This window comes from Ischnura elegans, chromosome 6 (assembly GCF_921293095.1).
Source record: "Ischnura elegans chromosome 6, ioIscEleg1.1, whole genome shotgun sequence".
Lineage (NCBI taxonomy): Eukaryota > Metazoa > Arthropoda > Insecta > Odonata > Coenagrionidae > Ischnura > Ischnura elegans.
In genome coordinates, this window is record NC_060251.1 from 106,948,404 (window position 1) to 106,975,100 (window position 26,697).

At 39.3% G+C, this 26,697-nt stretch overlaps 1 protein-coding gene across 1 annotated transcript; it reads right to left on the bottom strand.

Moving 5' to 3' along the window:
* Positions 1 to 7,425: 7,425 nt before the first annotated feature.
* Positions 7,426 to 25,316, bottom strand: LOC124161442. Its single transcript, XM_046537762.1, has 2 exons — positions 24,053 to 25,316; positions 7,426 to 7,442 (listed from the first exon to the last, which is right to left on the bottom strand). The coding sequence occupies exons 1-2, from the start codon at positions 25,314 to 25,316 to the stop codon at positions 7,426 to 7,428; spliced, it is 1,281 nt and encodes a 426-aa protein (XP_046393718.1).
* Positions 25,317 to 26,697: the final 1,381 nt, after the last annotated feature.

Below are 26,697 nucleotides of genomic sequence, written 5' to 3' on the forward strand. Positions count from 1 at the left end.
TTGAAATTATGGTAGCTTCTTGTGAGCCATGTCAACAGGTCCAAAACTCACTTCCTCAAATACCATTTTCTCCTTGGGCATGGCCAAAATCTAAGTGGGAGAGAGTTCATGCCGACTTTTGTTATGTAGAAAATAAGACATTGCTTATTGTGGTAGATGCTTATTCTAAGTGGCCGATTGTTGCAATTATGAAGGAAACAAGTTCTTCTGCAGTAATTGAAAAACTTGAGTCCATGACAGCTGCATATGGGTTGTTTAAAGTGTTTGTCTCCGATAATGGCCCACCTTTTCAGTCCCAAGAAATTAGTGAGTTTCTTACTAGTATGGGTGCCAAACATCTGTTTTCTCCCCCATACTTACCAAGAGCAAATGGTCAGGCAGAGAAAACTGTGCAGCATGTAAAACAGGCTCTAAAGAAATCGGTGCTTGATAAATCATGTGAAGTATTGTCCTTGCAGCGTAGGATTAACAAATTCCTAATGGCTTATCGTACGACGCCACACACTGTAACTAAGATAGAACCTGCAGAGTTATTCCTGGGGAGGAAGCTTAGAACAAAGTTGTCCCTATTAAATCCAATGAGCATTGTGGAAGACCGGGTGACTTCCTGTAATGAGAAGGTGGCCTCCAAACATAGCACTAAATTACCGGAATTGAAAGAGGGTGATACGGTGTGGACACAGGGTGTTAAACACAATGTAAAACAATGGAAACCTGCGACAATAGTAAAGCAAGTGAGTGCCAAGTCCTTTGATGTCTTGTGTGATGGGAAACTAAAAAAAAATGTCTCCCTTCAATTCCTTCGTCCAAGAATTGTGTCCTGTGAAGATAAGAGAAATGAGTTTACCCCACCTGCTAATGTCAATACCGAGGAGGTTGCTAAAATCCCACTTCCCCAAAATGATATTTCCGAGTCAGACAGTCCAGGATCTGCTACCCATGAGAATACTCATGAACCCTTGCCTAGAAGCCCTGTATTGGCTAAGCCTTGTTCTACTCCCTTGAGTCGCCCATCACGAAAAAGGCAGCCACCAAAATATTTGAATGATTTTCTTATGTAATGTATCTTATGTTTTCATGTATTTAATTTTCATGTTTGTAAAGGGTTATTTTAGTGGAGGGGAGTTGTTGTATCCAGGGTGGTAGTCCTGTCCCAAGGATAAGACATGTGAGGACGGGGCACGCCCGGCAGTTGTTGGCGGGACTACGCCATGCGTTGTATCGTGCATAGCCCAGAATTAAAAGTTTATTTCCTAATGGACTCTTGTGTTTTCCTGCAATAGAACACTGAGCAGCCAAAATAAATACTTTCCAGAAATTGGGATTTTTTAAATATAATCAAGACACTCAGCTGATTGCTCATCTTGGATGGGTCGAAAATATGATGGCTCCATCTGTACTTATCCGGAAGGAACGAGAGGGCTCGTAAATATTTGGTTTAGAATCAAGTCCTGTCTTCAAGATTTAATTTATTGGGAGATTTATTTGAACCAAAACTGGCATGATAATCGCATCGTTAAATCCACGTTGAGAATATGTCCTCCAGATATTTACGGTGGCCATAAATTTTCCTGTGACGCACATTTCAAATCACCGGCTCGCTTTTGAAATGCGCAACGAACTGAAAGCTATGATGTCTATCCTGAACACAAGATTTGCTTTTTTAGATTCCACTATTTATTTTTCTGTTGAAACCATATGCATTTATTTCTCAATGTGCCCATTATCCAATCTCTGCCATGATTCACGAAAGACTGACACTCGAGCAATAACGTATGATGACTTGGTTATATGATCAACACTGAGGTCGGTATATGATATGTCTTGTACTCGGCATTTAGTTTATCCCGATGATGATGGAGTGTAACTATTATTTTATGTAAACGAGAATAACTACGGGCAGCGAATAGGAGCAGCCATGGGATGTTATTATCCCATGTTGTGAGTATTCTTCTCATGGAGATATTTGAATAAAAATCCGCACGATTATCATTAAAATATTCTACCGGTTAAGCTAAGTTTACTTGGGGAATAACACTCTCCTGTTTCCACGCCCATTCTGCAATTCCCTTTTCAATTAACAATATGGCCAACTCCCTTTCATACTATCCAGTAATGATATTTTCTTCCTTTTTCTTCCACGCTTACCTAACATTCTCCCTCTAGTACAGTTTTTCTAATAACATCCCCACTTAGGAGTCGATGCATCCAAATACTTTCCAGAAGCATTTTCTCCTCTCCCACCATCACTAACACTTCTTCGGTTGTCTTTCCGTCCGCTTCACCTACTTCATTCTCCTCCATACAGACATCTCGAATGCATTTAGCCTTTTCTCGTCCTCTTTATTCACCGTCCGCTTTTCCGCACCGCAAAGCGCTGCCACTGTAGTTAAGACTGTTTGAAAGCCTTTTCTGAATATTCTTACGTATCCTCTCATAAGCTCCTTCCTGAAAAGCAATAGTTGTTTAATATTCTCGAGACATTTGGCAGCATTTTCGTTCTGACAATCCTTGAGCTTGAAAACCAGGGGTAATCATTGAGCGGAGTTAGTTTAATATACATTATTATAAATTATATATTATAAAATACTTCCCATTATTGAAATTTGAATAAGGCATATCCTTTATTCATGAGCTTTTCAGATATTTTCTGTTCACTAAAAAGATTAGCGGTAAGAGGAAGGTATAGTAGCATGTACTACTCTTGTACTTGTAAATGAACTCTCAAAGCGTACTCAGATGTTAACAGTGAGGTCTCTGCTTGCATGAGCCTCAATACTTAAAAGTAATTGCTTGCCGTCCCAGTTTTCACTCAATGCAAATGAATCATTTGCATTCACTCCTAATGAAGCAAGCAATATTACGCTTAAGCTATGTTCGGACTTTGTTCATCTCTAATTTGTTCTTGTTGAGTCTTAATCCTCCATATGGAAGCCTTTCGGCATCACTTCTTAGGCAAACTTTGAAATCCCTTCTTACTTGGTGTGAAAGCTTCTGGTTGTTCGCCATTGTTTATTGCATCAGGGAATATGTTGTTTCCGTGTTGTAAATAATCATCCTCGTTTTTCCGTTGGATGTCTCGTGCTCAAAATGATTAAAATAGAGTACCGGTGGTTTGTATATCTCGCTGAAGGCATAATTGCCGAACATTACCATCGTACCGCAACGATTACACCTCAAGCTGTCGGAAGGGATTTCAACTAATAAAGCGGAGAAAAATTAATGGAAGGGAAGCTTATTCATTAGCTGACTTTCAACTGAATGACTAGGTTACTGCCTTTATCGAGCATTTTACCTCCAGCGACAGAAGCTGTCATCTCTGAGGTCAAAGGGAGAAATATCAGGATTTACAGTCTTTCCGCCATGCATAAATCTTTCCGCTGCCAACGTTCTCAACAACTCTGACCTAATTCGATAAGTTACTCAAATGATGGAAACGTATGCTTCCTGTTGCTTGATATTTCATATCTTTACTTAAGTATGCCGAGACTAGCTACGGTGAAAACCTTAGTGAGTCAACCGCAATGCAAATTGTGTGAAAATTACACAATGAAAGAACTAATTCGCCTGCAGCAGGATTCAAAGCCGAATCCGGTAATCCCCCGGTTTCCGGTAGAAAGAATAGGGGGTACCGCGAATGATTTTTTTCTCTGAGGAGTTTTCGCAATATGTTATACCTTGCTCATCCAACGAGCCCGGCTATCGCGGCTAAAAATCATAAATTATTTCCCGAAGGATCCCTATGAAAGTTCTTTATTACACCTTTTTTTATAAAAACAATTATTCTTTGGCAGTTGCATATTATTTTGCTTAGCTACGGCACAAGAGTCGACGATGATTCTGATCTACCTTGCTATTTACGTTATAATGAGATTTGCTTTTCTATTCCCTGAAACAATGGACGCATCGATTTCTCTCTGGCTAATTAATTTCCTCATTTTTATCCAAAATGCATGCGAGCCAATGTTGCTGTTTCATTATTCCAAAGATACAGCTACAAATTGCCGATGATTTTAGTCTCTGTCGGCAACAACTATTGAATTGTAGATAATAAAAGTGACTGGTTTCCTTACTACTAAACAGATTCCCAATTAGTGATCAATCAATCATTTGGTTAGTTCCCTTATAGTATGCATGGCACATACAATTATGTCGTTTAAAAATTTTACCTCCAAACTACTCAGTAGCCGTCTTGCAGGTATTGCAAAAATTGTGAGCTTTAATGAGAAAATATTTTTTCACATTTTCATCTTACATTTACTCGAAGAATTAATAGCAAAAATATTTATATCTCTATAAACTTTAAGCTGCCAGGGAAGCTTCGCAGTTGTGACAGATTTATTTCTGAAAGATTTTACTAGTTTCCGGTTTCAATGGCTTAGCGCTTCAGGTAATGCTTAATTCCGATTAGAAAAATCGACGGGCATAAATTAAAAAGAGAATTTGTATGCAAATGAGACAATCATATACACAAATCACTAAAACAGAAAATTACTATTAATCTTTTACGATAGTACATCGGTTCAAAGTCTAATGAGATAAAAGTTAATATTATATCAGCAGAATCAAGCATGGGCAAATAAAACTTTTTTTCCTTTAACAGCCGAATAATTTATGAATACCAAAGCATAAAATGGTATTTAGATAAGTATTTCACTACCTTAACAAGCATTTTATTTAAGTTTACCCCTTTGATTTGTTAACACCTTTCAATTTATGAAGAGGAAAATTCTTGAAAAATCATGAATTCTTGAAAGTTCTTCCCTATTTCGTGAATTCACGAAGCAAAGCCGCTAACGTTAGAAAACACATCACATTTTACAGAAATTTATGCGTGGATTAGCTGCAACCTGAGCAGGTAAAAAAACTGTCGTATATACTAAGTTGTTTAAATGATCCAGTCACATCTTACTTCTCTATTTCAACTTTGTCAGTCCTCTCCCATACGAAATACCTCATTTGTTAACTCACATTTTTTGCATTACAGTCCTCACGAGAATAGCATTCAGCTGGTAGAATAGCGGGCCCGACATTCACGGAAACATTTGATGCCCAGCAGTCGTGTTTAATAATGCCAACCCCTTTTTTATCCCATCTCCTTCTTGTCGCCTGCCTTACCCATCTCATCAAAATGAGCAATTAATGGATTAACTGTCATTGTCTGGCTGTATCCCGAAAAATTAGGGAATGGGGTGTCCTTGGAGGGTGGACTTCATTCTGGAGGATTTATTTGGAGAGAATAATAATAATAATAAAATGCCTTTATTCTGGCGAGGTTGAGACTAAGAAGTCCCCTCGTCCACCTAACCCCTCGATAGCGCCAATGCGAGCATATTAAAAAATAAAAGAAAAACGTTTACAATACAAAGGTTACACAATATACAATATTTGTGAAATGTCAAAAACATGAACAACTGTATGTGAAAATTTTGTGGAAAAAATTTTTCTGTTTGTGGGAAAAAACATGAGGATTAGGGTGTAGTATCCTCCAGCGAAAAAACCCACTTCAGGAAAACGCCCACACAAGAAGGGGGGCATGAAAAACCTGCGAAAACCTTGACCTGCGATTTATTTTGACTGTATCTCACTATCATTTTTAGGGGGAATTGAACCCCCTATCTTCTTCTCCGCTCACTACGGCTTTAGTACAGTACCTTTGCGGAAAGCGTAAACCTTGAAAACTAATTGCCGTCGTTGGTCAGTTAAACATGGACACTTAGGAAGGGCTAGAAGAAAGTTTGAGCCTTCAAGATGAGGATATTGAGAAGAATGGAGAAGTTGAAGTGAACGGAGAGAAGTTAGAACGGCGAAGTGCTGGACATGATAGGTGTGTAGAGAAATGTTCCAATTATGATGATAAGGGGAGAGAAAATTTGGATGGAGCGAACACTTATTGAGAAGGGTTTGCTAAAATCAGTTTTAGAGGGAAGAATTTTGGGTTAGCGAGGGAGCGGAAGGAATAGAATAGAATTTTATACGGAATGAAAAAGGGTAAGACTTATTATATAAATTGATGATGGAACACTTAATGGGAGAGGAGACAGGCCGGGAAAACAAGTACAAATATTAAGCAACCCTGGCATGATCAGAAGAATACTTTTAATACTAATCACTGGTCTTCCAATTCCGAATGAATATAGCTCGCAATGCTGCATTTCTGATGACTCTGCGGTAAGTAATACTAAAGCGCATATATTCAGTAGTACCTATTTCTTTATGCCGTACATATGTTTCTGAGAATGTAAGCCCAACAGTACTTTTGCCTATTTCATCAATGCTTTCCAAAGATATTTCGATCGTACCTTGCACTTTTAGCCTTTAGTGATGCTCAATTGAAGGCACTAATTCGATGTATTTGCCCACGTGTTGTTAACCGCGAATAATATTTGGCTCTTTAATGAAGAATATACCTATGATGTGAAGGTTTTTCCGAAAATACAGAGCAAACTTAACCTTATGAATTGAAATCGGTAGTAGAAAGAGCGCGAGATTTGGAATCGAGATGCGAAAGAGCAAGCAAAAATATTACCAGTAGTATGCACTCTAATGTCTGTCTACCTTAATTCTAGTTAATATGATTAACATTGAAATGGCCTTTTGATGTCATGTGCCTCGTATTTAGAGTCAAAATTTGGTCGATGTGGTGATTAAGGTGAGGAAATATATATGGAAAATTCATATTACGGTATTTTTTTCGACGCCAGCAGCTCAGTGGGCTTATTTTTTCGCGAGACGACGAGTGGAAAGTACACGTTTTTTTTTCGATTCCAGTGATAATCTTTCCACCCAACAATGTGGCATTTCTCACTCCATAAATGATTTTCTGCTGTAGAAAAATCTGACAAAGGCTTTCGTATGAAGTCCTTTATTGCATGGCAGCGAGACATGGATAGTGGGGAGAGAGGAGAGGAAAAGACTCCAGGAATATGGTGCTATTGAAAGGGTGCCCAAGTAAGCTGGCAAGATTTCATGATAAATGAAGAGGTATTGAGAAAAGTGACCGAAAAGCTTTCCCTTTCGTAAATAACAATAATAATATGGGAAAATCTATCAGTCATGTACTGAGATGTAAAGAGTTGGAAGGGGTAATTCTTGAAGGGATGCTGGCAATTGAACATTTATTTGTAGTCAGACGGGTCCCTCCTGAGGCTTGTTAACATTCCTGATGGTATGTGGAGAGTAAGCTGTAAGTTAGGGAGACCACAAGGTGGAATCCGATGGGCGTAAGGGTTGTTTCACTTATACACTCTTAAACTCATATCTTTTCATTAATTTCTAATTCACATTAAAAGATAATTTAATGGTAAATGCATCTGAGAAAATATTGAAATTGCAGGTAGTATGCTGCGATTTCCTGACGGCATAACAGTCATAGCCGAGACAGAGATTGATTTGAAGAGGGCTTTGAGAAATTTGGAAAGGGCATTAGCCAGATATATTTCCTGAAAATCAACAAAAAGAAGAAAAAGATTAAGTATGCAGCAAAAGAGAGGAGGGTAGGACAAACATTATGCTATGAAAATAAATTCTTGAAGAGGTGAAAGAGTTTTCTTTCCTCGGAAGCCTAATCACCGACGATGGACGAAGGAAGGAAATAGTAGAATAGCGCAGGCGAAGAGGGCTTTCTAAAAAACGAAGAATCAAAAACTGAGAATAAAAACATAGAAGTAAGGAAACAATTCATCAGATGCTATATATGGTGTATGTTTCTCTATGGATTGGACGTTGACCGCAGCAGGGAAGTCAAGAGTGGAAGAATTCGAAATGTGGTGCTACCGAAGAATGATGAAGATAAAATGGATCGTTCTAGTAAGCAAGGAGGAAGTGCTGAGAAGAGTGGGTGAAAAGAGAAGCCTTCTAAAAATCTTAAGGATAAGACTGAACAACTTAAGGGCCACATTATGAGACATGATGGCCTGATGAAAGCAATGGTAGAAGGACAGGTGGAAGGGAAGAAGGGCAAGGGACGGCCCCGAATGAGTTACATAGGACAGGTTATTAAGGATGTAAAAGAGAAGAAATACGTCACTAAGAAAAGGCTAGCGGCTGGGAGGGAGGAAAAGAGAGCTGCGTCAAATCAATCGTAGGATTGCTGACAAACGATGATGATGATGATGATGACAAAAAAATCGTGAGTATCGTCGGTTTTCAGGCTTACTGACGCAATATCTTGTCATATGAATTTGAAATACGTAGTTCCAATAATTCCTTATTTGCTATATTATGATCTTGTGCGAGCCAATACTGGTTACCATGCAGTCTTTGCTGAAATAAGCCTCCGGCGTTGTTCCATGTATTTATTCAGGAATGCCAATGTTAAAGTCTTTATAAGTTCCGATTTATTATTTCACCATCCCGTGCCACCGCATGTGGCACCGGTGGTGTATGCGAGGCGGCGTGAAATTCCGGAAGTCTTTTCGCTGCAGAGCGCCTTGATAAAGGGCAGTTGAATCCCCTCGGCCTTCTGGTTGATTGACCGGCGCAGCCGCCTAGAAAATTACTCCGAAGATGAGAGGCTGCCGGGTTCCTCACGCATAGGGAATACGGAGAACTTCACGGCATAGCGCATTTAGAGTCCCAACGGGATCTTCATACCTTTCATATCCGCCTAAACAGGGTTGTAAACGCGGAGGCAATCTGATGGGGAAACATGAATTGCCATGGTTCCCATGTGCGAGGCATTCTTGAAATCTTCAACCCTTGGGTGCATGACTGAAATCGCCGCGAACAAACGGTTCGCAATTTCATCTCGTTTTCAAAGTAATTGAAGAAATATCCTCTCATTATTTTTTTCCTCCATTGAACTTGATACAATATAATGGGAACAGCCCATTGAGAAGTGGAGCCAAAACATTGGGAGAACGATTCCGCTGAAACCAAAAAATAATTATGGGATAAATCGTTGATCTATGAGTACATAGTATTTTGATAGCTTTATCAAAATTAGATGTAATCGATTACAGCTTTATCAAATCCTAGAATGCTTACCACTTATCTAGTTAAAACTAGCTAGGTGTTCGAAATCGTCTCTTGAATGTTACTCGTTTCAACCAAATTCCGATGGCCAACTCTATAATTATTCTATTCAGCGGCTCGTTACGATGAATAATTTCCGGATCGGAAACGTTTTAATTACTGAATACCCTTACCAAAACTAATCATCTCCATTTTTATTTCATAAGATTTTCTAAATGCTGATTTATTGATTCTTTTCCTCATTAGAAGTTCATCACCATCCGGTTGACACTGCATCCTCCGTAAAAACTATGATATTTCTATCCACATCATAGAGAATCCGCATGTCTAGCATTCAAATCTCCAGTTTATGAATTCAATCATATTGCGAATTCACCGGTACGAGACGGAACAGGTGATGGTCACCATGCTTAAAAAACTGTTCGATGTAACTCATATGGGGCCACCCTTTGCCCCATGTATTTCTTTTAGCTTCAAACCTCAATTAAGGACGGATTGGGAAATAAAGGTGAGGCGGGACTTCCCATATTATATTTTTTAGCCGAGTCGTAGATTTTCAGGGGAATTTTCCTCGAAAAACAAATGCTTTCTCTTCGCCATATTACCATTATAGTGTCTATAGTTCCCTTTTTAATAGAATTTCAACCTGTATGACTGATCACAGTGATAATTTACAGCAGTAAAACAGCTTCAAATTGGACTAAACTCTCATAGGAATTTTCTATATTGAGTATTTACATGAAAAGGCTCTTCATAGTAGCCTAAAGCCTACCTGTAAAGCTGTAGTTGATCCTGGGCGCGGAGATAAAGATAATGATTTGTTTCTGTTTCAGAACTCAGTTACGCACGGCTGGTGAAATAAAATTCAGGCGGGACTTTCCATGTTATATTTTTTAGCCGATTTATAGATTTCCACGGAAAGTTTCCTCGGAATATTAATGCTTCCTCTTTACCATACTGCCATCATTGTGATAATAGTTCCCATTGTAAGATTAATATTCAGTTAGTAGTTAAAGGCTACTTTTTAACTATTATTAAAATTTCAGTTAAACTGTGTAAATTTACATTTAAAAATTGAATCATCGATAAATTAATCAATTGATATTATTACAGTCCTCAAGTGTTACTACGCTGCTACTAAGTTACTATCACAAATTTTGTTTTCAAATACTATCTAATAGTTTTTATTTGCATGGTAGTAACTTAGTGCCCTCAGCACTCTCTTTTTGTTTTGGGTCTGATCGCGTGTCGTTATCCTCCTTGCTTGGACTGTTTCCGGCAAGCGAGCGCGTGTCTCATTAAGGCTAGGATGATTTCTGCATGCCTGGTGTAGAATCACTCCGCGCCACACACCCTGGTGGTGGCTTGCTCGGTACCTAGTGAATGTAGATGAAGTGTAAATCACGGACTAAATTCATCAATTGCCACACCTCATTGGCACAACCCTGATGTTATTTTTTTCAGACTGCGCATGTTTGTAAGTCATGGTTCCTTCTCCTAATATTTATTTTCATTTCCCTCCATGTTAATTTTCATTCGCATCAGATAAATTTCGAACTCGCAGGTAATGGGATCCGATATAAAGTAATTGCTTGAATTACGTACATGCATATAATTTTATCGTAACTATGAGCCCGTGGGTAATTTTCTGCGGCCAACACAAAGCTGACTTCTTTTTTTATTGTTGGTTGCGAGGGAAGGAAAAATTGCCTTCGCAGTGATTGGCGTTCTTAGCATTTATGACGCAAAGAGTGGTATATTTTGCGCCTTGAAAATGAATCAAAACTCGTTGTCGTCAATATATTTTATGCTTCAATTATTCTAAGGAACTGGATGAATGCGTCTTTTCTAACTGCTTCCTGAATATACCATCATAAAGCCATAACAATTTCCCACCGGGAGTAATAAATTCCCCGTTTTTATCTAAGCCAAGGTTTTAGCTTTGTCTATAAGATTTCCGATGTTAGGAAACAAAGGGACAAACGCATGCCATGTCCTGCGTCTTTACAACTCTCTTTTTCTTCATCTTCGAATCAAAAGGAAGTGATTCTTTTCTTTTCCCGAAATAAGAAGCTGTTTCATGCTCGTTGCCCTTCTCATGATTCGACGTTTATGAAAAAGGATTGAAGAAAGTCACTTGAAAGGACTCATTTCTCTCGTCAGCTTACGTTTTCATGTTCACGCATTGGTTCTTCTTTTACAGCTTTCATCATTTGGCCTTTGACTCAAATGAAAGCTTTTCTTAGGAGATATTGTCTTGAGAGATCCACTTGCTCTTCGTCGATTGCCTCATCGGACCGTCATATTTTTTCGTTCGTTTTTATGTAGTGAATTCTAAATTTGTACGAATTTCTTTCTTTTTATGAACAGTCAAAAAGTTTTATACTCTGAGATAAAAGTGAAATATTTCCTCACTCTGAAAAACTAATGATTTTTTTAACTTCTGCGAAAAAAAAATTTGATTCAAGAGGTATTTTATGTAAACCCTATGAGTGCCTGGCTGAACCCCAACTGGGACTTGGCTCGATTTCGCTATGCAATACGAAGGAGAAAGTATCTGATAATAAATCATACACAGAAAAAAAAACTAAAAAATTGTTTCATTGACTCATATACTCGGAGTAGTTAGGATAGGATCCTGGTTGCACTCCTTATCATTATTTCCAGTGAACTTGCTTGTGCGAAAAAATTATTCTATATTTTCTTCTGTATATTTCGCGCAACTTCGAACGTGTTTCTCTTTTTGCCCGTTATCATGGTCAATTTTCTTTTAAAATTGTAAAAATTAGCTGCTGCTATTGCGGAATTTAATAGAAGATATTTATTAAAAAATATTTGGAATATGGCCATTTGGAATATTTAGTAGACGACTATGAAGCTACACTTGCCTAGTGTAGGATAGTATATAATTTTGAAGATCCTATTGAAATATATGAAATGGGTCAAGATTCTTTCAATCTTACGAGCACATTGAAAACAAGAACGACGCTTAGTCCTATGCCAGAATCATTCCCTGCTCTTAATATGATAAAAGCTCTCCTAAGAATAAAAATTTCATGGTTGCTATCCTATTGCGAGAAAAGGCCGAAGTCCGTGACTTGATTCCTTCCAAGCTTTTCTCCTGGCAATGCATAAGTTTTCATTATTATTTTTCCGTTAGTGATAGTGTCAAAGAGTTTAACAGAAAATTTTTGCTAATCAAGGTGGATTAGTATGATGCAATCATAATGTCTATGACTGTGTACACGCACACAAGTATGATACAGTTTACACAATTGCAAGTCTTTAGTGACCTTCCCACATTGTTTGCAAATATTGGCCAGGCTTACCACTAAATTCTAAGCCATTGGGTTAGCTTCAATTCCAACTCCAAACATGGAACACTTCGATAAGGTCTATGGCAGAATCCCTCAAACTAATCAACCACCTAAACATATGAAATACCCAAACATTAACACAATTTTTGATAAAGTATTTTTACTAAAAAAAAGGGGAAGCTCAATTTTAAAATCCCCACGAGTTGGTGATTGAAGTGGGAGATAATAACTTTATCTGTTCGACGTACCTGGTAAGACAGTTATCAGATATTTCGCATTTGAAATGAGATTTCGTCCAAAATAATCGAATTTGGGCCTACTTCATTTTCATTCCCTCCTTAAAATGTTCAGCATACGTTATCCATGACGGCAATGAGATCTAAAGTCCTGGACAATCTTGGCAGGACATGTTGGAATATTAGTTCTTCTACGCTGTTTGAATTTTCGTCTTTCATTCTTAAGAAAATACGAAACTGACAGATTTTTGTGGGTTTTTTTAGGTATTCATGGCTTAAAAGTAATGCAAGGTTAAGGTTTGCCTTCGGGAACAAATGCCCCACATTAGTTTCTCTAAACTTTCGCAAACGCGTGGCAGAAAGCTACCTCTTTTTGCCCTTGCGGCGTCAATTTCGTGGGCACCCTTCGACAGCCAGTTAAGTATCCGTTAGAATAGCCTTGAGGATTTTTGTATTTCTCCAAGGACAGTGCTGTCAATTTCGTGTCACTTCACTTTCAAGCGGTGAATGATGCAGGTGTGCCAATATTTCATTTCATCGTTTATTTTAGGAAAACACAATGCGCTTGAGATCACTTTATGAGTTTAATGAATATTTAGTGATAGACCAAGTATTAACTCTTACAAACTTTTGATTTAATCCATTCAAATTACCATCAGCCATGTATTGCCAAAAATCCCAATTATTCTCATTTTGCGTACCTAAATTTCTCGTATATTTCAACATTTCAGCATTACTTACTTACTTACTTCCTTGGCACTACAGCCCGGTATGGGCTTTGGCCTCCCTCACATTTCAGCATTCCGTATTCCTATTTTGCTTATCCAAACGTCTCAAAAATTGCGTATTTTGCTGCGACCTGCTTGCTGCTCATCGAGTTTTCTTAGGTTGTTTTTCTATCTTTCGATAATTTGGTATCTCTATCTATAGAAAAATTATAACTAATATCGAAAATTGAAACGATTTTGGAAAAATTTTAGTTTCTAAATAATTATGCTGCCTATTGTATTCCATATTGATGCGAAGATTCATGTAGCTGCACCATTCTGCGTGGCTCCTCTGATCAAACGTCTTACTGTGAAAAACTTGATGGAGTTATCATGTTGGATACATGTTCGGTAAGTACATTTTTATTAATACCTTGGCAGTTTTTTTTAGCCTCCTTGGAGGCCATATTCGTAGATGTTATGTACTCCGCGGTACAGTTTAGTACCGTAGATGGGCAGAGGGTGGTTTATCAATGTATTTCCAGTCGATTCCGTACAATTAATGAGATAATATTTCGAGTTAAGTTACTAGTTACAAAACAAACTTTGGATTTATAACAAATTAATGTTATTTTTGAAGTTTAATCATGTTAATGAAGAGTAGCTACGGTCAGCTCCTAAAAATGTTGTTTATAAACATAAGCATCGGAGTTTCCACATTCAGCGTTCCTAAATTTTTCTTATTGGCATCACAGGCTTTTATTTAAGAAAGTAAACTTTTTCAACTAAGAGAATTGAAAAAAAAATGCTTTTTTTAGTTGCTTAGTCTTGGCAGAATCTCAACTGTACTAACAGGATGACGGATGGCGTATAAAATCCCTCACCGCATGCTTGAAGAGACGGGTTGAAGGGTTTAACTATTAGTTAATATGCTAAGTAAGTTCCGTTTTCACATAGTACCAAATTATAAAGGTGTGCAATTGTAGTATTGGATGAAAGCATAAAAATCAACTGACCCTAAATTATTATTATTCTTTTGTAAGTGTAGATCTCCTGTAATGTGTCACAAAAACAATTTGTAGGAGTAATCCATTGAGGAACAAACATAAAAATAATCAAATGCTTTGTGGGCTTTATGAGGTACAAATATATAAATGCCGTTTTTTTTTAAGAATAGCTTCATAAAATTTATTTAATAACTAAACGAAATATTTGCTTGAAAGCTCGGGGGCGATTTTAGCAAAAAAATGCGTACTCTATGCCATCTACCATTATCTTTCAGAAAATACAGGAAACTGCCGCATGCAGCGTAAGGAAAAGTTGATTTTAGATGCCTCGTTGTGATTTTCGGAGTTTATTTCCCTATTTCACATTTTATCCATGTTGCTTTTCATTCCAAGATATCTTCATCTAAATTAAGTATGCAAGCCGCCTCAATAGGCGAGTGGCGAGTGTTAGGTCACAAACCGTTTAAAAAAAAATTGAAATGCTCAAAAGAAGTTCCGCCTAGCTTTATCAAAGTCTTTTATTAAAGTATAGGCTTCATTAAAGTCGTTCGGGGTAAAAACGAGTTCCCATACCTATCCGTTCGGCATAATATCTCTCTTGAGATAACGTTTCTGTCGAACCTGGAAACATAGTACGATTCTAACATGATGTCATCTCCCATGATTGAGGGTTTGGAAAGAAAAGCACGAAAGCAATGAACAACGACACTGAGCGTGCCAAATTTAAATTCTAATGGGACACATAGGAAGGGGGAAATAGAAAACTGGAGGCGTTCGAGATGTGAGAGATACGAAGAATGTAGAAGGTGAAGTGCACGGAGAGGAGGAGGAACAACGAAGTGCAGGACATGGTGGTTGAGTAGAGGCAGCTTTTGATTGAAATACGGAGGAGACAGAAGGTATGGAATGAGGGAGTACTTGTCGGGGAGGGCATTTTGGAAACATCTTTATAGGATCGACTGCTAGCTAAACGTGGGAGAGGAAGGAAATGAATAGAATTTTTAGATAGGATGAAAGGGAGTAGGCCTTACTGTGAATTGAAGAGGGAAGTACATGAAGGAAGGGGAGGCTGCCAGAATCCCACTTAAGTCCTCCATGGAAACCTACCTTAAGCGGTAGAATACTTTGATAATAATCCCGTGATAATGATCCTTTGATAATAATCCGGTAATAATGACTGAAATCTCACCCTTATTTCGCCCCTTTTTTGATTTATTTTCACAATAATCCGCCCTTTTGAGTAGCTGAGTAGGGTGAAGTGAGCAGATGTTTTGATCCTTGGGAATTTGTCTCTTCTGGAACTATCAGTCACTCTTACCTATGTGGGCTATCGACTCGGCGAATTTCAGCTCAATTGGGCTCCGGACGGTTGTGTCCCATGCCCGCGATATGAGACCCTTAGCGGATTCAGATTCGATCCCCTCCTCCCCCTTGTTTCGAGGCTCCTTTTAAGGTCACCGTCGGATGGCAAAGAGAAACTGCACCAAAAGCCCCGCCCCCCTTCGTTTCACTCGCTGTAGCTATGATCCGTATCAGATATCGATGCATTTTCGTCTGTTGTCTCCAGCGGAATCGAAGCCGATCTCAATTATATGTTACTCCGCACTCGACCTCCATTTTGGAAGTAGTGCAATCGCACGGACGGGATATTATTCTCTCTCTTTTTTTCCCTTTTCGCGAACCGTTTTCACTCCAATCTGCGTGTCCATAAGTTTGTTGCACGTGCGCGAGATTCCTTCGGTAGGGCCTTGGCTTTTTGCCCGCGTTCAATTAGCTCCAGTAAATTATGGCATCCAATCAATTCCCCACGGCCTGTATACACTTTTCTCCTCCAGAACTCTGTCGCATTCCCCTATATTCCCTCCTCACCAATGAAGGAGGGTATTCCCGCGCCATACGTATGTTTTCTTCGTGATTTTTTCTCTTATGTCTTAGATTTTCCACTATTTTAGCCATATTTTTTGTATGAATTACATTAGAATGAAGTGAGTAACTTTTTGCGCTGATCTAAAAGCTATGTGGGAGGTTTTTCTGCTTCATCTTAGCTGCCGACAGAGGGAAAAGTTCAATTAACCTCAAAGATATGTTTTTTATTTCATGGCGACGAAGCGAGTCTGATAGTATCTCATTCAGTGAACAAATGTTACGCCACTATAATAACATGCATTTCCAATTTGCTTTTGTGTGTTCAGGTTCACAGTGTGACGTCGTCAGGGAAAAATGGAGATTTATGTGCATGTTGTGGAATGAGTAATGAAGTGAAAATTTAATTAATATTCTTGTGTTGGCTTTTGCATTCAAGTAAAGCTGTCGTAACTCATCCATTAATAAGGTTCCTCGTTTTTTAAGAAGCCAGGAATTACAATACTATCATCGATATTCGTGTCAAATAATTGGATTTTTGGAAATTAAGTTAATATTATATTAAAATTTGTTTGTTAATTAACAATCTGAATTTTGCTCCATATAGAAAATTCCTCCTTTCGATAATTCCTCCAAATGAATGGCTTATTGTAATTTTACTTTATTTCGTGCCTGACAATCGACTGATTGAAAATTGGCCTTTAGACAGAGGTACGGGATAATTAGGGTACGTATAAATAATCACCGATATTCTATGATATTTGACCTTAAACCGATTAAAGATTGATATCTATATACCCATTCGATCTCCCACACTCTCCCTGGAGATGTATTCGACTCAAACTAATATTTTTAAATTAGTTTATTAACTATGGGTAGTAAAATTTTAGATTCGCAGAGAAGCAAACTGCATTTTATGAAAAGGCTTAGTGAGATTCCTAAAAAAAACAAATAATGTATCAAATTTATACCTAAAAAGGCTAAATAATAATTATTTTAAAAATTTCAATGAAATTTAAATGAACATTGGAAGGAGGTGCATACTCTTAATGGCCCTTATACTCGTGCGCGATAATGTTATACTATATCACTTTTCGGCTGTCGGATAAACTAAAGATTATGACGTAGTCATACATAATTCTTGGTTGGTATATGCAATTCTTTCGTCATAAAGAAAACAAGAAAGAGTATGTTTTGACCAGTCCTCGCCTCCCCAATCTTGCTGTGCATTGTAAGGATAAAATCGGTCCTCTCACCAAGCACATAATTTTATATAGAAATTACATGTACCACGATTTTTCCGAAAGCCCATGTGTATTAGGTAACTTACTCCATAATATTTAACAATTTACACAAGTTAGGCTGGGAGCCGCTAGAGACTCACAGGCTACGGGCTTAGATTTCTTGTGGGAATAAGATAGCTACATGAAGAATATTATCTTGGTACCGCACCATATGTCTTGGTGTTATAGGAACGATAAAATTGGAGAGATATTATTCCGAAAGGATAATTACGACTTCGTTTTGCCCCCAAAAAATAAAGAACATAAACAAATGGTTGGCCGAATCAAATCACTAACAACCAGTACATATTTGTTTTCTTTCTTCACGCATAAATTTTCTCTTAAATATTAGCAGGTGGTGTCCTAACACCTACCGTCATACGCGGGTACCTGGATAGTATATTTATTTAGATGTAGAACACAGTATAGCCTTCATCGTAGTAGCCTGAATTCCAGGAAGTAACCCCTGAGAACATGGTTTCTCCCGCATGGATTATCTCAGGCAGGAATTTCAAATTTTTCGAGGTAGATTAGATTCCCAAGTTTTTTTTTTCAATTATAAAAATCTACATTTTCATAAGTTGCTTTATTTACAACATAGATATAGGATATATATATATCATAAAGGAGATAGACATAGAAGAACCTGATGCTTCTTTCAAAGGGTTATTTGAAAAGGTTATTTTAGAGGTTTTTTAAACTTCAGTACATTTTCAAGGAAGAAATTCACTACAGAAAATAGAACCATGATACATTATTAAATTTAATAAGCAGTGAAATCCTCCGTTTTTTTTTATTTTTTTCTTCGATTCAAAGACAGAAGGAGCAAATACCAACGCCATTTCTTTAATCCTTACTTTAGTTTATAATTGAAAATTCCTCAAATCCATCTCTAATGCTTAAAAATTCACATAATATTATTCAAACGGAAATAAATAACCGTGAGTAAAATTTTCGATATTCATTAAGACTCACCTCCCTTGTACCCTTAAGCGAAATTGAGTTGCGGAAGAAATGGTATTTAAATACGAGCTAGCCGCGGCCGTCATTCCGAAGGTTGATTTCCTAAGTGGTGGCTGGGGTCACACCGCATAATGACTGAAACAGTGAGTTAAACCGAGAATTCAATGCGGGATGGGATAAAGAGTTTAGTTACTACGCACCACTAATGGCTTTCCTCATAAATCTAACCCGCTAGGAAATCCACGATGTGCTAGGTAAGCATTGACTTAGCAAGTGACGGCTTTCGGTGTAGCGCAAAAACTACTATTCCAGTCCGATATCTTCTGCTCCGCGTCCAAACAATGTCTTTTCGCTTTACTAACAAATATGGCGCTGTTAAGGTAGGCTAGTGTATTTATTACGGTAATGGTAAAAAAATTTAGTTTCTTCAACGTACCGTCAAGTTTTCATTCATATCCTATCGTGTAAATTAACATTATATTTCTCAAGTAACTATAAGTGCATATTCTTCTTATCTTATTATCTTCGTAAGCCATTATTGTTGTACAGGTACCTCATCACGGGTAGTTATCGTAATCTTCCCTTTTCTCGTTCCTTTAACCTGCGGGAGTTCACGATTTTAGCTGCTAGCTAGTGCAGAAGAGACCCCCTGAAATGAGGACTGGTCTGGAAAGAGCCCAAGTGCAAGATATCCTGATAGCAACAAAAAATTTTGGTAAATGCCGCAGTCAGCGTGCAAAACGTATATAAACGTTTCCGCAGTTTGAGGGTTAATCTACTGGCTGAAAATAGTGTTTCTTGTCAGAGATGTCGGATTATTACGGCATGTAGAAATAATGGCCGATATTTTTTTTATATTTTGACCACAGTCTGAAAATACCCGATGATTTCCCGACGTATACTAGCGTTGAAGGCTGCTTGGGTGCTCCGCCGGCAGATCTCCTCCCGACGTTACAGGTGGTATGGGGGTGCGAGTCGTCCCTCAGACCTGAGGATGGAGTACAACTCGCACCCCGAAACGTCGGCCGCCACGGAGGAGATTACTCAGCAGAGCACTCGAGAAACCGTCACTACCATTGACCATAATCTTGTTAAAGATTTATATCTTCTTATTCACGTTCTTCAACTTAAATTCAGCACAAAAATTGCAGCTTTTATTTTTTTTTCTTAAGATGGTTAATCCATTATGATTGCCAGGAGGCATATACAGATAGGTTAATTTGGATAGAGAGTAAAGCTTAGAGTGTAGAATCAAGGGCTAAGATAAGATCATCGCCGTGAGCTGGGAACTCTTACCCTAGCCCTAGGCGGGCTAACACCTGTTTTCCTCCCTGTTAATGATCGCTTAAGACAATCGAAAAAATTGTTTCGCAGATATTATTCCTCATCACTGGTCAACAATCCTAAGATTGGTTTGATGCAGCTCCCCACTATATTCTCCTATCGGCTATCTTTTCACACTTATTCATTTCTTTTCTTTCAAATCCTTCTTTATCTGTTCCATATATTTAATTCGTGGTCTATCTTTTCCATTCTTGCCATCCAATTGTCCCTCGACGATTGTCTTTATCAGACCATCATGTCCCAAGATGTGGCCTGAAAGGGTGTTCCGTCTACTTATTAAGGTTTTCAAGAAGCTTTTCTTCTCTCCTGCTCTTCTTAGGACTTCAAAATTACAAACTCAATCAATCCACTTGATATTCATCATTCTCAAGTTTATTCTGCAGGAATTGATTTGCTAATGTCAAGTCTATCCGTTTGATAGGATCATGAAGAGTCTGTGTGCATTCTAAATTAAGTAATCTGTGTTTCTATGGGAGCAGCGGTAATTTTAGTACTAGTTAGAGCAATATGTAGCGTGTAGATTATTGTAAAAAAGCTTAACAGCTTAATCTTTTCCTTTTTTGCCTTCTACTTGCCCCTCGACGATTGTCTTTAACAGGTCATCATGTCTTAAAATATGACCGATTAGTTTGCTCCGTCTTTTTATCAAGGTTTTCATGAAGCTTCTCTTTTCTCTTACTCCTCTTTGGACTTCCTCATTACCGCTTCGATTAATTTAATCCTCATCATTCTGCTGTAACTCCACATTTCGAAGGTCTGTATCCTTGATTTCTCCGCGGCTGTCATTGTCCATGCGTCACTTCCCTATAGAAGCATACTCCAATTTTTCCTCATTGATATATTTTTCCTATCAACTTCAAATGGTATTTAGATTCCCTGTTTTTGGACTCCACCCCAGCCAATTATTTGCTCGAATTAATTCTCCGCTGTCTTCGCCCAATTCCGCGGGAAGACGGCGTAGTTATTAAAAGATGGTTAATTCATTTTGACTACCAGGAGGCGTATACAGATAGCCAAATTTGATTGAAAGAGTTCAAAGCTAAGAGTGTACGAAATGGGGCTAGGCTAAAAATATCGCAGTGAGCTGGAAACTCTTAGCCTAGTCCTAAATGGGCTAACGTCTGTTCTCTTTACTGTTGGTGATTACATAAGACAATCGAAAAACTAGTCTCGGAGATATTTTTCACGCCAATTTTAATTGGCGTTTGGATTTCGTATCTTTGGACTTCGTTTCAGCCAATTACGGGCTCAACTTAATTAACCAACCATTAACGGTCACATAGATGATGCATGAGCCTTCACAGATCTCCTAAAATTTACGTTTAAAATGGTATGTGGACATGAAATTTTCCCATACTTTGAAAAATGTCCTCGGGAGCCGAGAATTTAACGTGAATAGACTGAACGCGTTCCTCCTCGCCTTCGCCCTATTCCGCGCGGAGACTTCGCGTGACTCTTAAAACTATAGATAAGTTATTGCCCCGCATCCATTAATCCTGCTTGACTACCGCATCCCTAAGGAGATGCAAAGCCTAAATAAGATACTGCCAGTCCGTACGCTTCCTGCGCCCGTGAATAACAAAGAGGCTCCGTGCGCCTCGCGTTAACCGTGCGAGGGGCAAATAAGCATTAACCGATGGCCGTAAAATACCAACCCGTGACTTCCGCGCAGAGAGGGGGCACTCTCATGCAGTAGAGTAGACCTACGAACGTATACATTTAGAATATTTTTGCCGCGGGATAAGAAAATGCGAGGTAGAAGAAAAAACAATAGACGGCGTGGAGGAGGGGAAGTTAGAGCCAATAATAGGCCTTCGCTTTTCTTCAAACCCCCCCCCCCCCCCCAACACTTCCGCTGCAGCGCAGAAGAACAAAAGAAGGAGGCAATGCGATAAAAGAGTGGACGCGGGAATGGGTGAAAAAAAATACCGCACTAACTCTGTTGCCGTTCATTAATCTTGAGCTTGCGACCGCCGCAATGCTATCCAAGAGTAACCAATCCCGCGAGAGTAACACCCCCTCTATTTTTTGCGTCGACGTTTCTTTCTTTCTCTCAGCATCGTTTCATTTGCATTCCCCGCAGAAGGAAATGGACGAGTTAATGAAGACGAGGACGCTCCTCTCCCCCACTCTCGTCTTATCTCGGGGCGGAAAAGAGCTGGAAGGAGGGGGATGGGGTAGGAGAGGAATATTCAGAGGAGGAGGGGGTAAATCTTAACGGAATTGCGAAGTGGCTGATGAGATGGATAATGGGCGAACTGTAAGGATATGTACAGAGGGGGCCAGACAAGGTTTTATGCTTGTATTCCTTTGCTGAGGTATCCATATTTAACCCTCTGAAGACCGAACTAACTAACCGACTGCTTTTATTATTTTTTTTCATATCCTATTTATTTTGCAACTAATTAAGAGATATTATGAAAGGAAATCCGAACAAAAATTTTTAAATGCGTTTTCAAGCATGTTCCCAATTGGGAACACGCCACAAATTTTGCTATTACTTGAGAATTAAATATACACTAGACCAAAAAACTAAATTTAACAACGTAATACGTACTGATCTTTTGAATAAATGAGCAAGGGCCTGACCAGGATCATAACTAGGGGGGCAAGCCAAGTTGTGACATTTTAACATGGAAAAGGTGAATGAAACCATTGTTTGAAGAAAATTATAAAACGCTTTATTAGTTTATGAGATTATTTCCTTGAAAAAATAGTTTTATTTTTGTTACGTATCTTGTACTAATAGATATCATTTTTTGTGGGTTCAAAGAAAATTTGTTGAATAGTTTCGTTTCAATTCAGTACTGATTTTGCTTTAAGACTTTTGCGATGTTTGCTTCTAGTGGGGGGGGGGGCAGCTGCCCCTCCGCTGCCCCTAGCCGGGTACGCCCACGTAAATGAGCATTTGTCACTGGAGAGAGAGTGTAGGGGAATTTATCGAATAAACCGCATCGGTACCCACTACAGAGGTAATGAAAATAACCAATTTTGAAAGGCATAATTAACGACCAATGTAGACACAAGCCATGCGATTCACTTAAGGAAATATTGCTATACTTTATCTCCATAACAAAAGCTGTAAAAGTGATCACAGATACGAAATATAATTTTCATTTTTTATGCCTCTGTTCCCAAATGGGAGCATTAGACTGTATGTGTATACGGTTAAGAATAGTTGATGCGTAGTTTTCCGCGGCGTTGTCTAGATGATGTCTCCATGTTCCTGGGCTTCACCGCGTGGATTTTTCTTTATGACGACAGTTTCTCCGGTATTCCAACCGGCGTCTTCAGGTCGATGTCGGGATTCAATTTCTGCTGACTTATATAGTTCATTTTTGGCGCCAATTTTTCATGCTGGATGCTGATTGGTCCAACTTCTTTTCTCTCGTATGACCCTCTTCCACGAACTGTGGAGAGGGTAGCCGTCTTCTCTATTCATGTTTTCCGGTGTCTTGAATATTTCGATAGCCTCCTTTATTAGCCTGGGATAATATTTATTTTCTTTTGCAACAACTGTTGCTTCGTCAAACAGTATCTGGTGTCCGGGTTCGCCCCATGCATGCTCCGCAATGGCAGAGAGCTGAAATTGCTTATTTTTTGTGGCCCTTCTGTGTTCCTGGATGCGCACTTTCATTGATCTACACGTCTCTCCTATGTAGTCTTTGCCGCATGAACATGGCACCTTATAGACACCTTCTTGAATGTCGTGCGGCAAAACGTCTTTTGGACCCAGTAGCACATCGCCAGTCTTGGTGACACAAGTGAATCTTGTTACGACGTTGTGCTGTCGTAGAATCCTAGAAATCTTCTCTGAGGTGCCAGATACAAACGGAATTACTGCGTGTGCCCTTGCTTCCGTCTGATCCTCCTTCTCATTGGTGTTTTGATTAGATGTTAAAACGTCTTCGTTTAACTCCTTCTTTCTTCGATTTTCCGCTTCAGCGGCCCTTTTCAGGACCAGTTGTCTACTGTAGCCATTCCGTCTCAGTGTTTTTACGAGTAGATTTTTCTCCGATGATATGGACTCGGCGTCGGAGATATCGTAGGCTCGTCGCATTAGTGAGGAGATCACTGAGTGTTTCTGAGCTGGATGATGATGGGAGGCTGCGTGAAGATAGCGATGAGTGTGCGTCTTCTTCCTAAAGACAGCGTGTCCCAGTTTTCCGTTTTCCTTCTTTTTGACTAGGACGTCCAAAAATGGGAGCTGGTTGTTGTCCTCTACTTCCATCGTAAACTTGATAGCAGGATGTTGGGCGTTTAGATGCCGGAGGTAGTCTTGTAGGCATTTCTCTCCATGCGGCCAAATAACGAAGGTGTCATCCACATATCTTAGCCACAGTTTAGGTTTCTTACTGTAGCTGTCCATGGCTTCCGCTTCAAATTTCTCCATAAATAAATTAGCCACCACTGGTGATAGTGGAGAACCCATGCTCGCCCCCTCCGTTTGTTCGTACATTTGTCCGTTCCAGGTGAAGTAAGTTTTCCTTAGGCAGAACTCCACTAAGTTGGCGTAGTCTTCCGGGAACCCTTTTGTTTGTAGTCCTCGTATTATTTCCAACGAATCGTCTATGGGCACGTTTGTGAAGAGAGATTCAACGTCGAAGCTGACCATGATGTCTTTGTCCTCCATTGTCACTCCTTGAAGTATTTCGACGAAATGTGCTGAATTCTTCACGTGCGATGACGTCTTCCCCACGTGTGGCTGTAGATGCCTAGCGAGATATCTGGCGAGATGATATGTAGGTGCGTCTATTTGACTCACAATGGGTCTTAACGGGATGCCTTCTTTGTGGACTTTAGGTAACCCGTAAAACCTTGGTGGTTTCGGAGCGGTCGGAAGAAGGGTACGTAGCTCCTCACGGGGGATGGAAGATTTCTTGATAATTTCTTTCGCCTCCCGAATCGTTTTAGCCGTCGGGTCCGTCCTCAGCACTCTGTATGTTGTTTCCTGGAGGAGGGCTCTAACTTTACTGTCGTATTCTTTTCTCTCCATGACGACTGTGGCATTCCCTTTGTCTGCGGGTAATACCAGAATGTTGGTGTTCTCTTTCAGTTTCCTCAATGCCATCCTTTCGGCTCGCGTCGTGTTCTGTTTAGGCGGTCGAGCTTTTCGCAATGTAGCCGCTACGTCCTCCCTGATGGCATCCGCCTCTGTCTTCGGTAGCCTTCTGATAGCGGATTCAACCCCGGTGATGATTTTCTCCGTCGGTATGGCTTTAGGGGCCAAGGCAAAGTTTAGGCCTTTGGAGAGTATAGCGTTGGTGGCTTCATCCAGGGGTGAGTCTGTCAGGTTGATGACAGAATGGTCCTTATAAGGGCCGCTCGTCGGGTGCTGTCTCGAATGAAGTTTCTCGTACTTGTTTTCTTGCTTTTTCCGGGTCGATGATTGTGTATTCCGGGAAGAGTCATACGTGATTCTGTCGATGGTATCCCAGTCAGCGGCGTTGAGAATTCTCCCCAGTTCGAGGTGGAGAGCGAGAAGTTGTTCTGAGCACTCGCTTAGAGATCGGCGAGTGTGCTGTATGCGTTCTCGGAGTAACGCCCCGCTAGCTCTTTGTATTATCCTCTTCGCTTGTCTAGTGTCGAGGTGATGCTTGATTTGGACACATGTTGGCATTGTGTCCGTATCCCGGCAACGTTGAAGGAAGGCCAAGGAGCACAAGAGTCTCTCCTTTTTCTTCCTCAGCTTTTCCAACCTTCTTGTCTTGCGGTTGACTTCCTCCCCATAGAGGCGCGTAAAGTTGATGCGTAGTTTTCCGCGGCGTTGTCTAGATGATGTCTCCATGTTCCTGGGCTTCACCGCGTGGATTTTTCTTTATGACGACAGTTTCTCCGGTATTCCAACCGGCGTCTTCAGGTCGATGTCGGGATTCAATTTCTGCTGACTTATATAGTTCATTTTTGGCGCCAATTTTTCATGCTGGATGCTGATTGGTCCAACTTCTTTTCTCTCGTATGACCCTCTTCCACGAACTGTGGAGAGGGTAGCCGTCTTCTCTATTCATGTTTTCCGGTGTCTTGAATATTTCGATAGCCTCCTTTATTAGCCTGGGATAATAATGGTTAAGAATAGTTTTCTGAAGATGCAGTTGTGTTAACTGGGTAATTTCTATATCCTCAGAGGTTGGACGGTATCTTTTTGAATCCTAATATATTTATCAATAAATTTTTTTTAAACTATTTTGTGTTCTTTCTAGGATGTAAGATAAAAACGTAGAGTTAGGAAAGATGAATTACATTATTTTTATTTTATATCTGTACCTAAATTTCTAAACTACGCGTATTTTGTATTGCTTTTTGCCTTGAGTGCTTGTTTTCATTATGATTTTGGCGAACCATCGACGTTAGAATGTATGATTACCATATTCCCTGTGGTTTTAGCCTTTGTTTCTTGTTACTTGACCTGACAAGGATGAATAAATATACCTAAACGTTAGAGTTATCTGAAGTAAACATTAATTTCTTGCAATCTTCTTAATACAATCTAGACAGGAAACATCATATTGCTATATTTTCTATGATTAAATATTATATTGATGTAATGTTATTATTGACGGACTTGGATACAGGCAAGTATTCCCATGTATCAGTGATATCCTTTTGGAGAGAGAGCTTTGACTCTGATCGAGGAGTCACGGGTTTAAGTCCTGAGTGAAATCTTCTGATACTCCGAACAAAATCCTCGGAGTGCGAGGTGGCCCTGGAAAAGGAACTAGACCCCTTACCCTGAATGCTTGAAATACACTGTCCTGCGGCTTATCTTGGAGTTTCCACCATAACCTATTCAAATCAAACTTCGCGAAGCTTCGGTTTGAATCGCCGAGTGAGTGATCGTTTTTTCTTCCTACTGAATACAACGATTTCTGATTGACGTGTGCAAAAATATCTTCGTTCGTGGTAGTGACCATTACGTTTTGCATGCATAACATATTGTTATTGTCACCAAAATCATAGAAAAAAGTGAAATTATAATATGTAATCAAGTCTGTTTATGAATG

Coding starts and splice junctions, on each gene's coding strand:
- LOC124161442 (XM_046537762.1), bottom strand. CDS start 25,316: ATGCCAACATGTGTCCAAATCAAGCATCACCTCGACACTAGACAAGCG.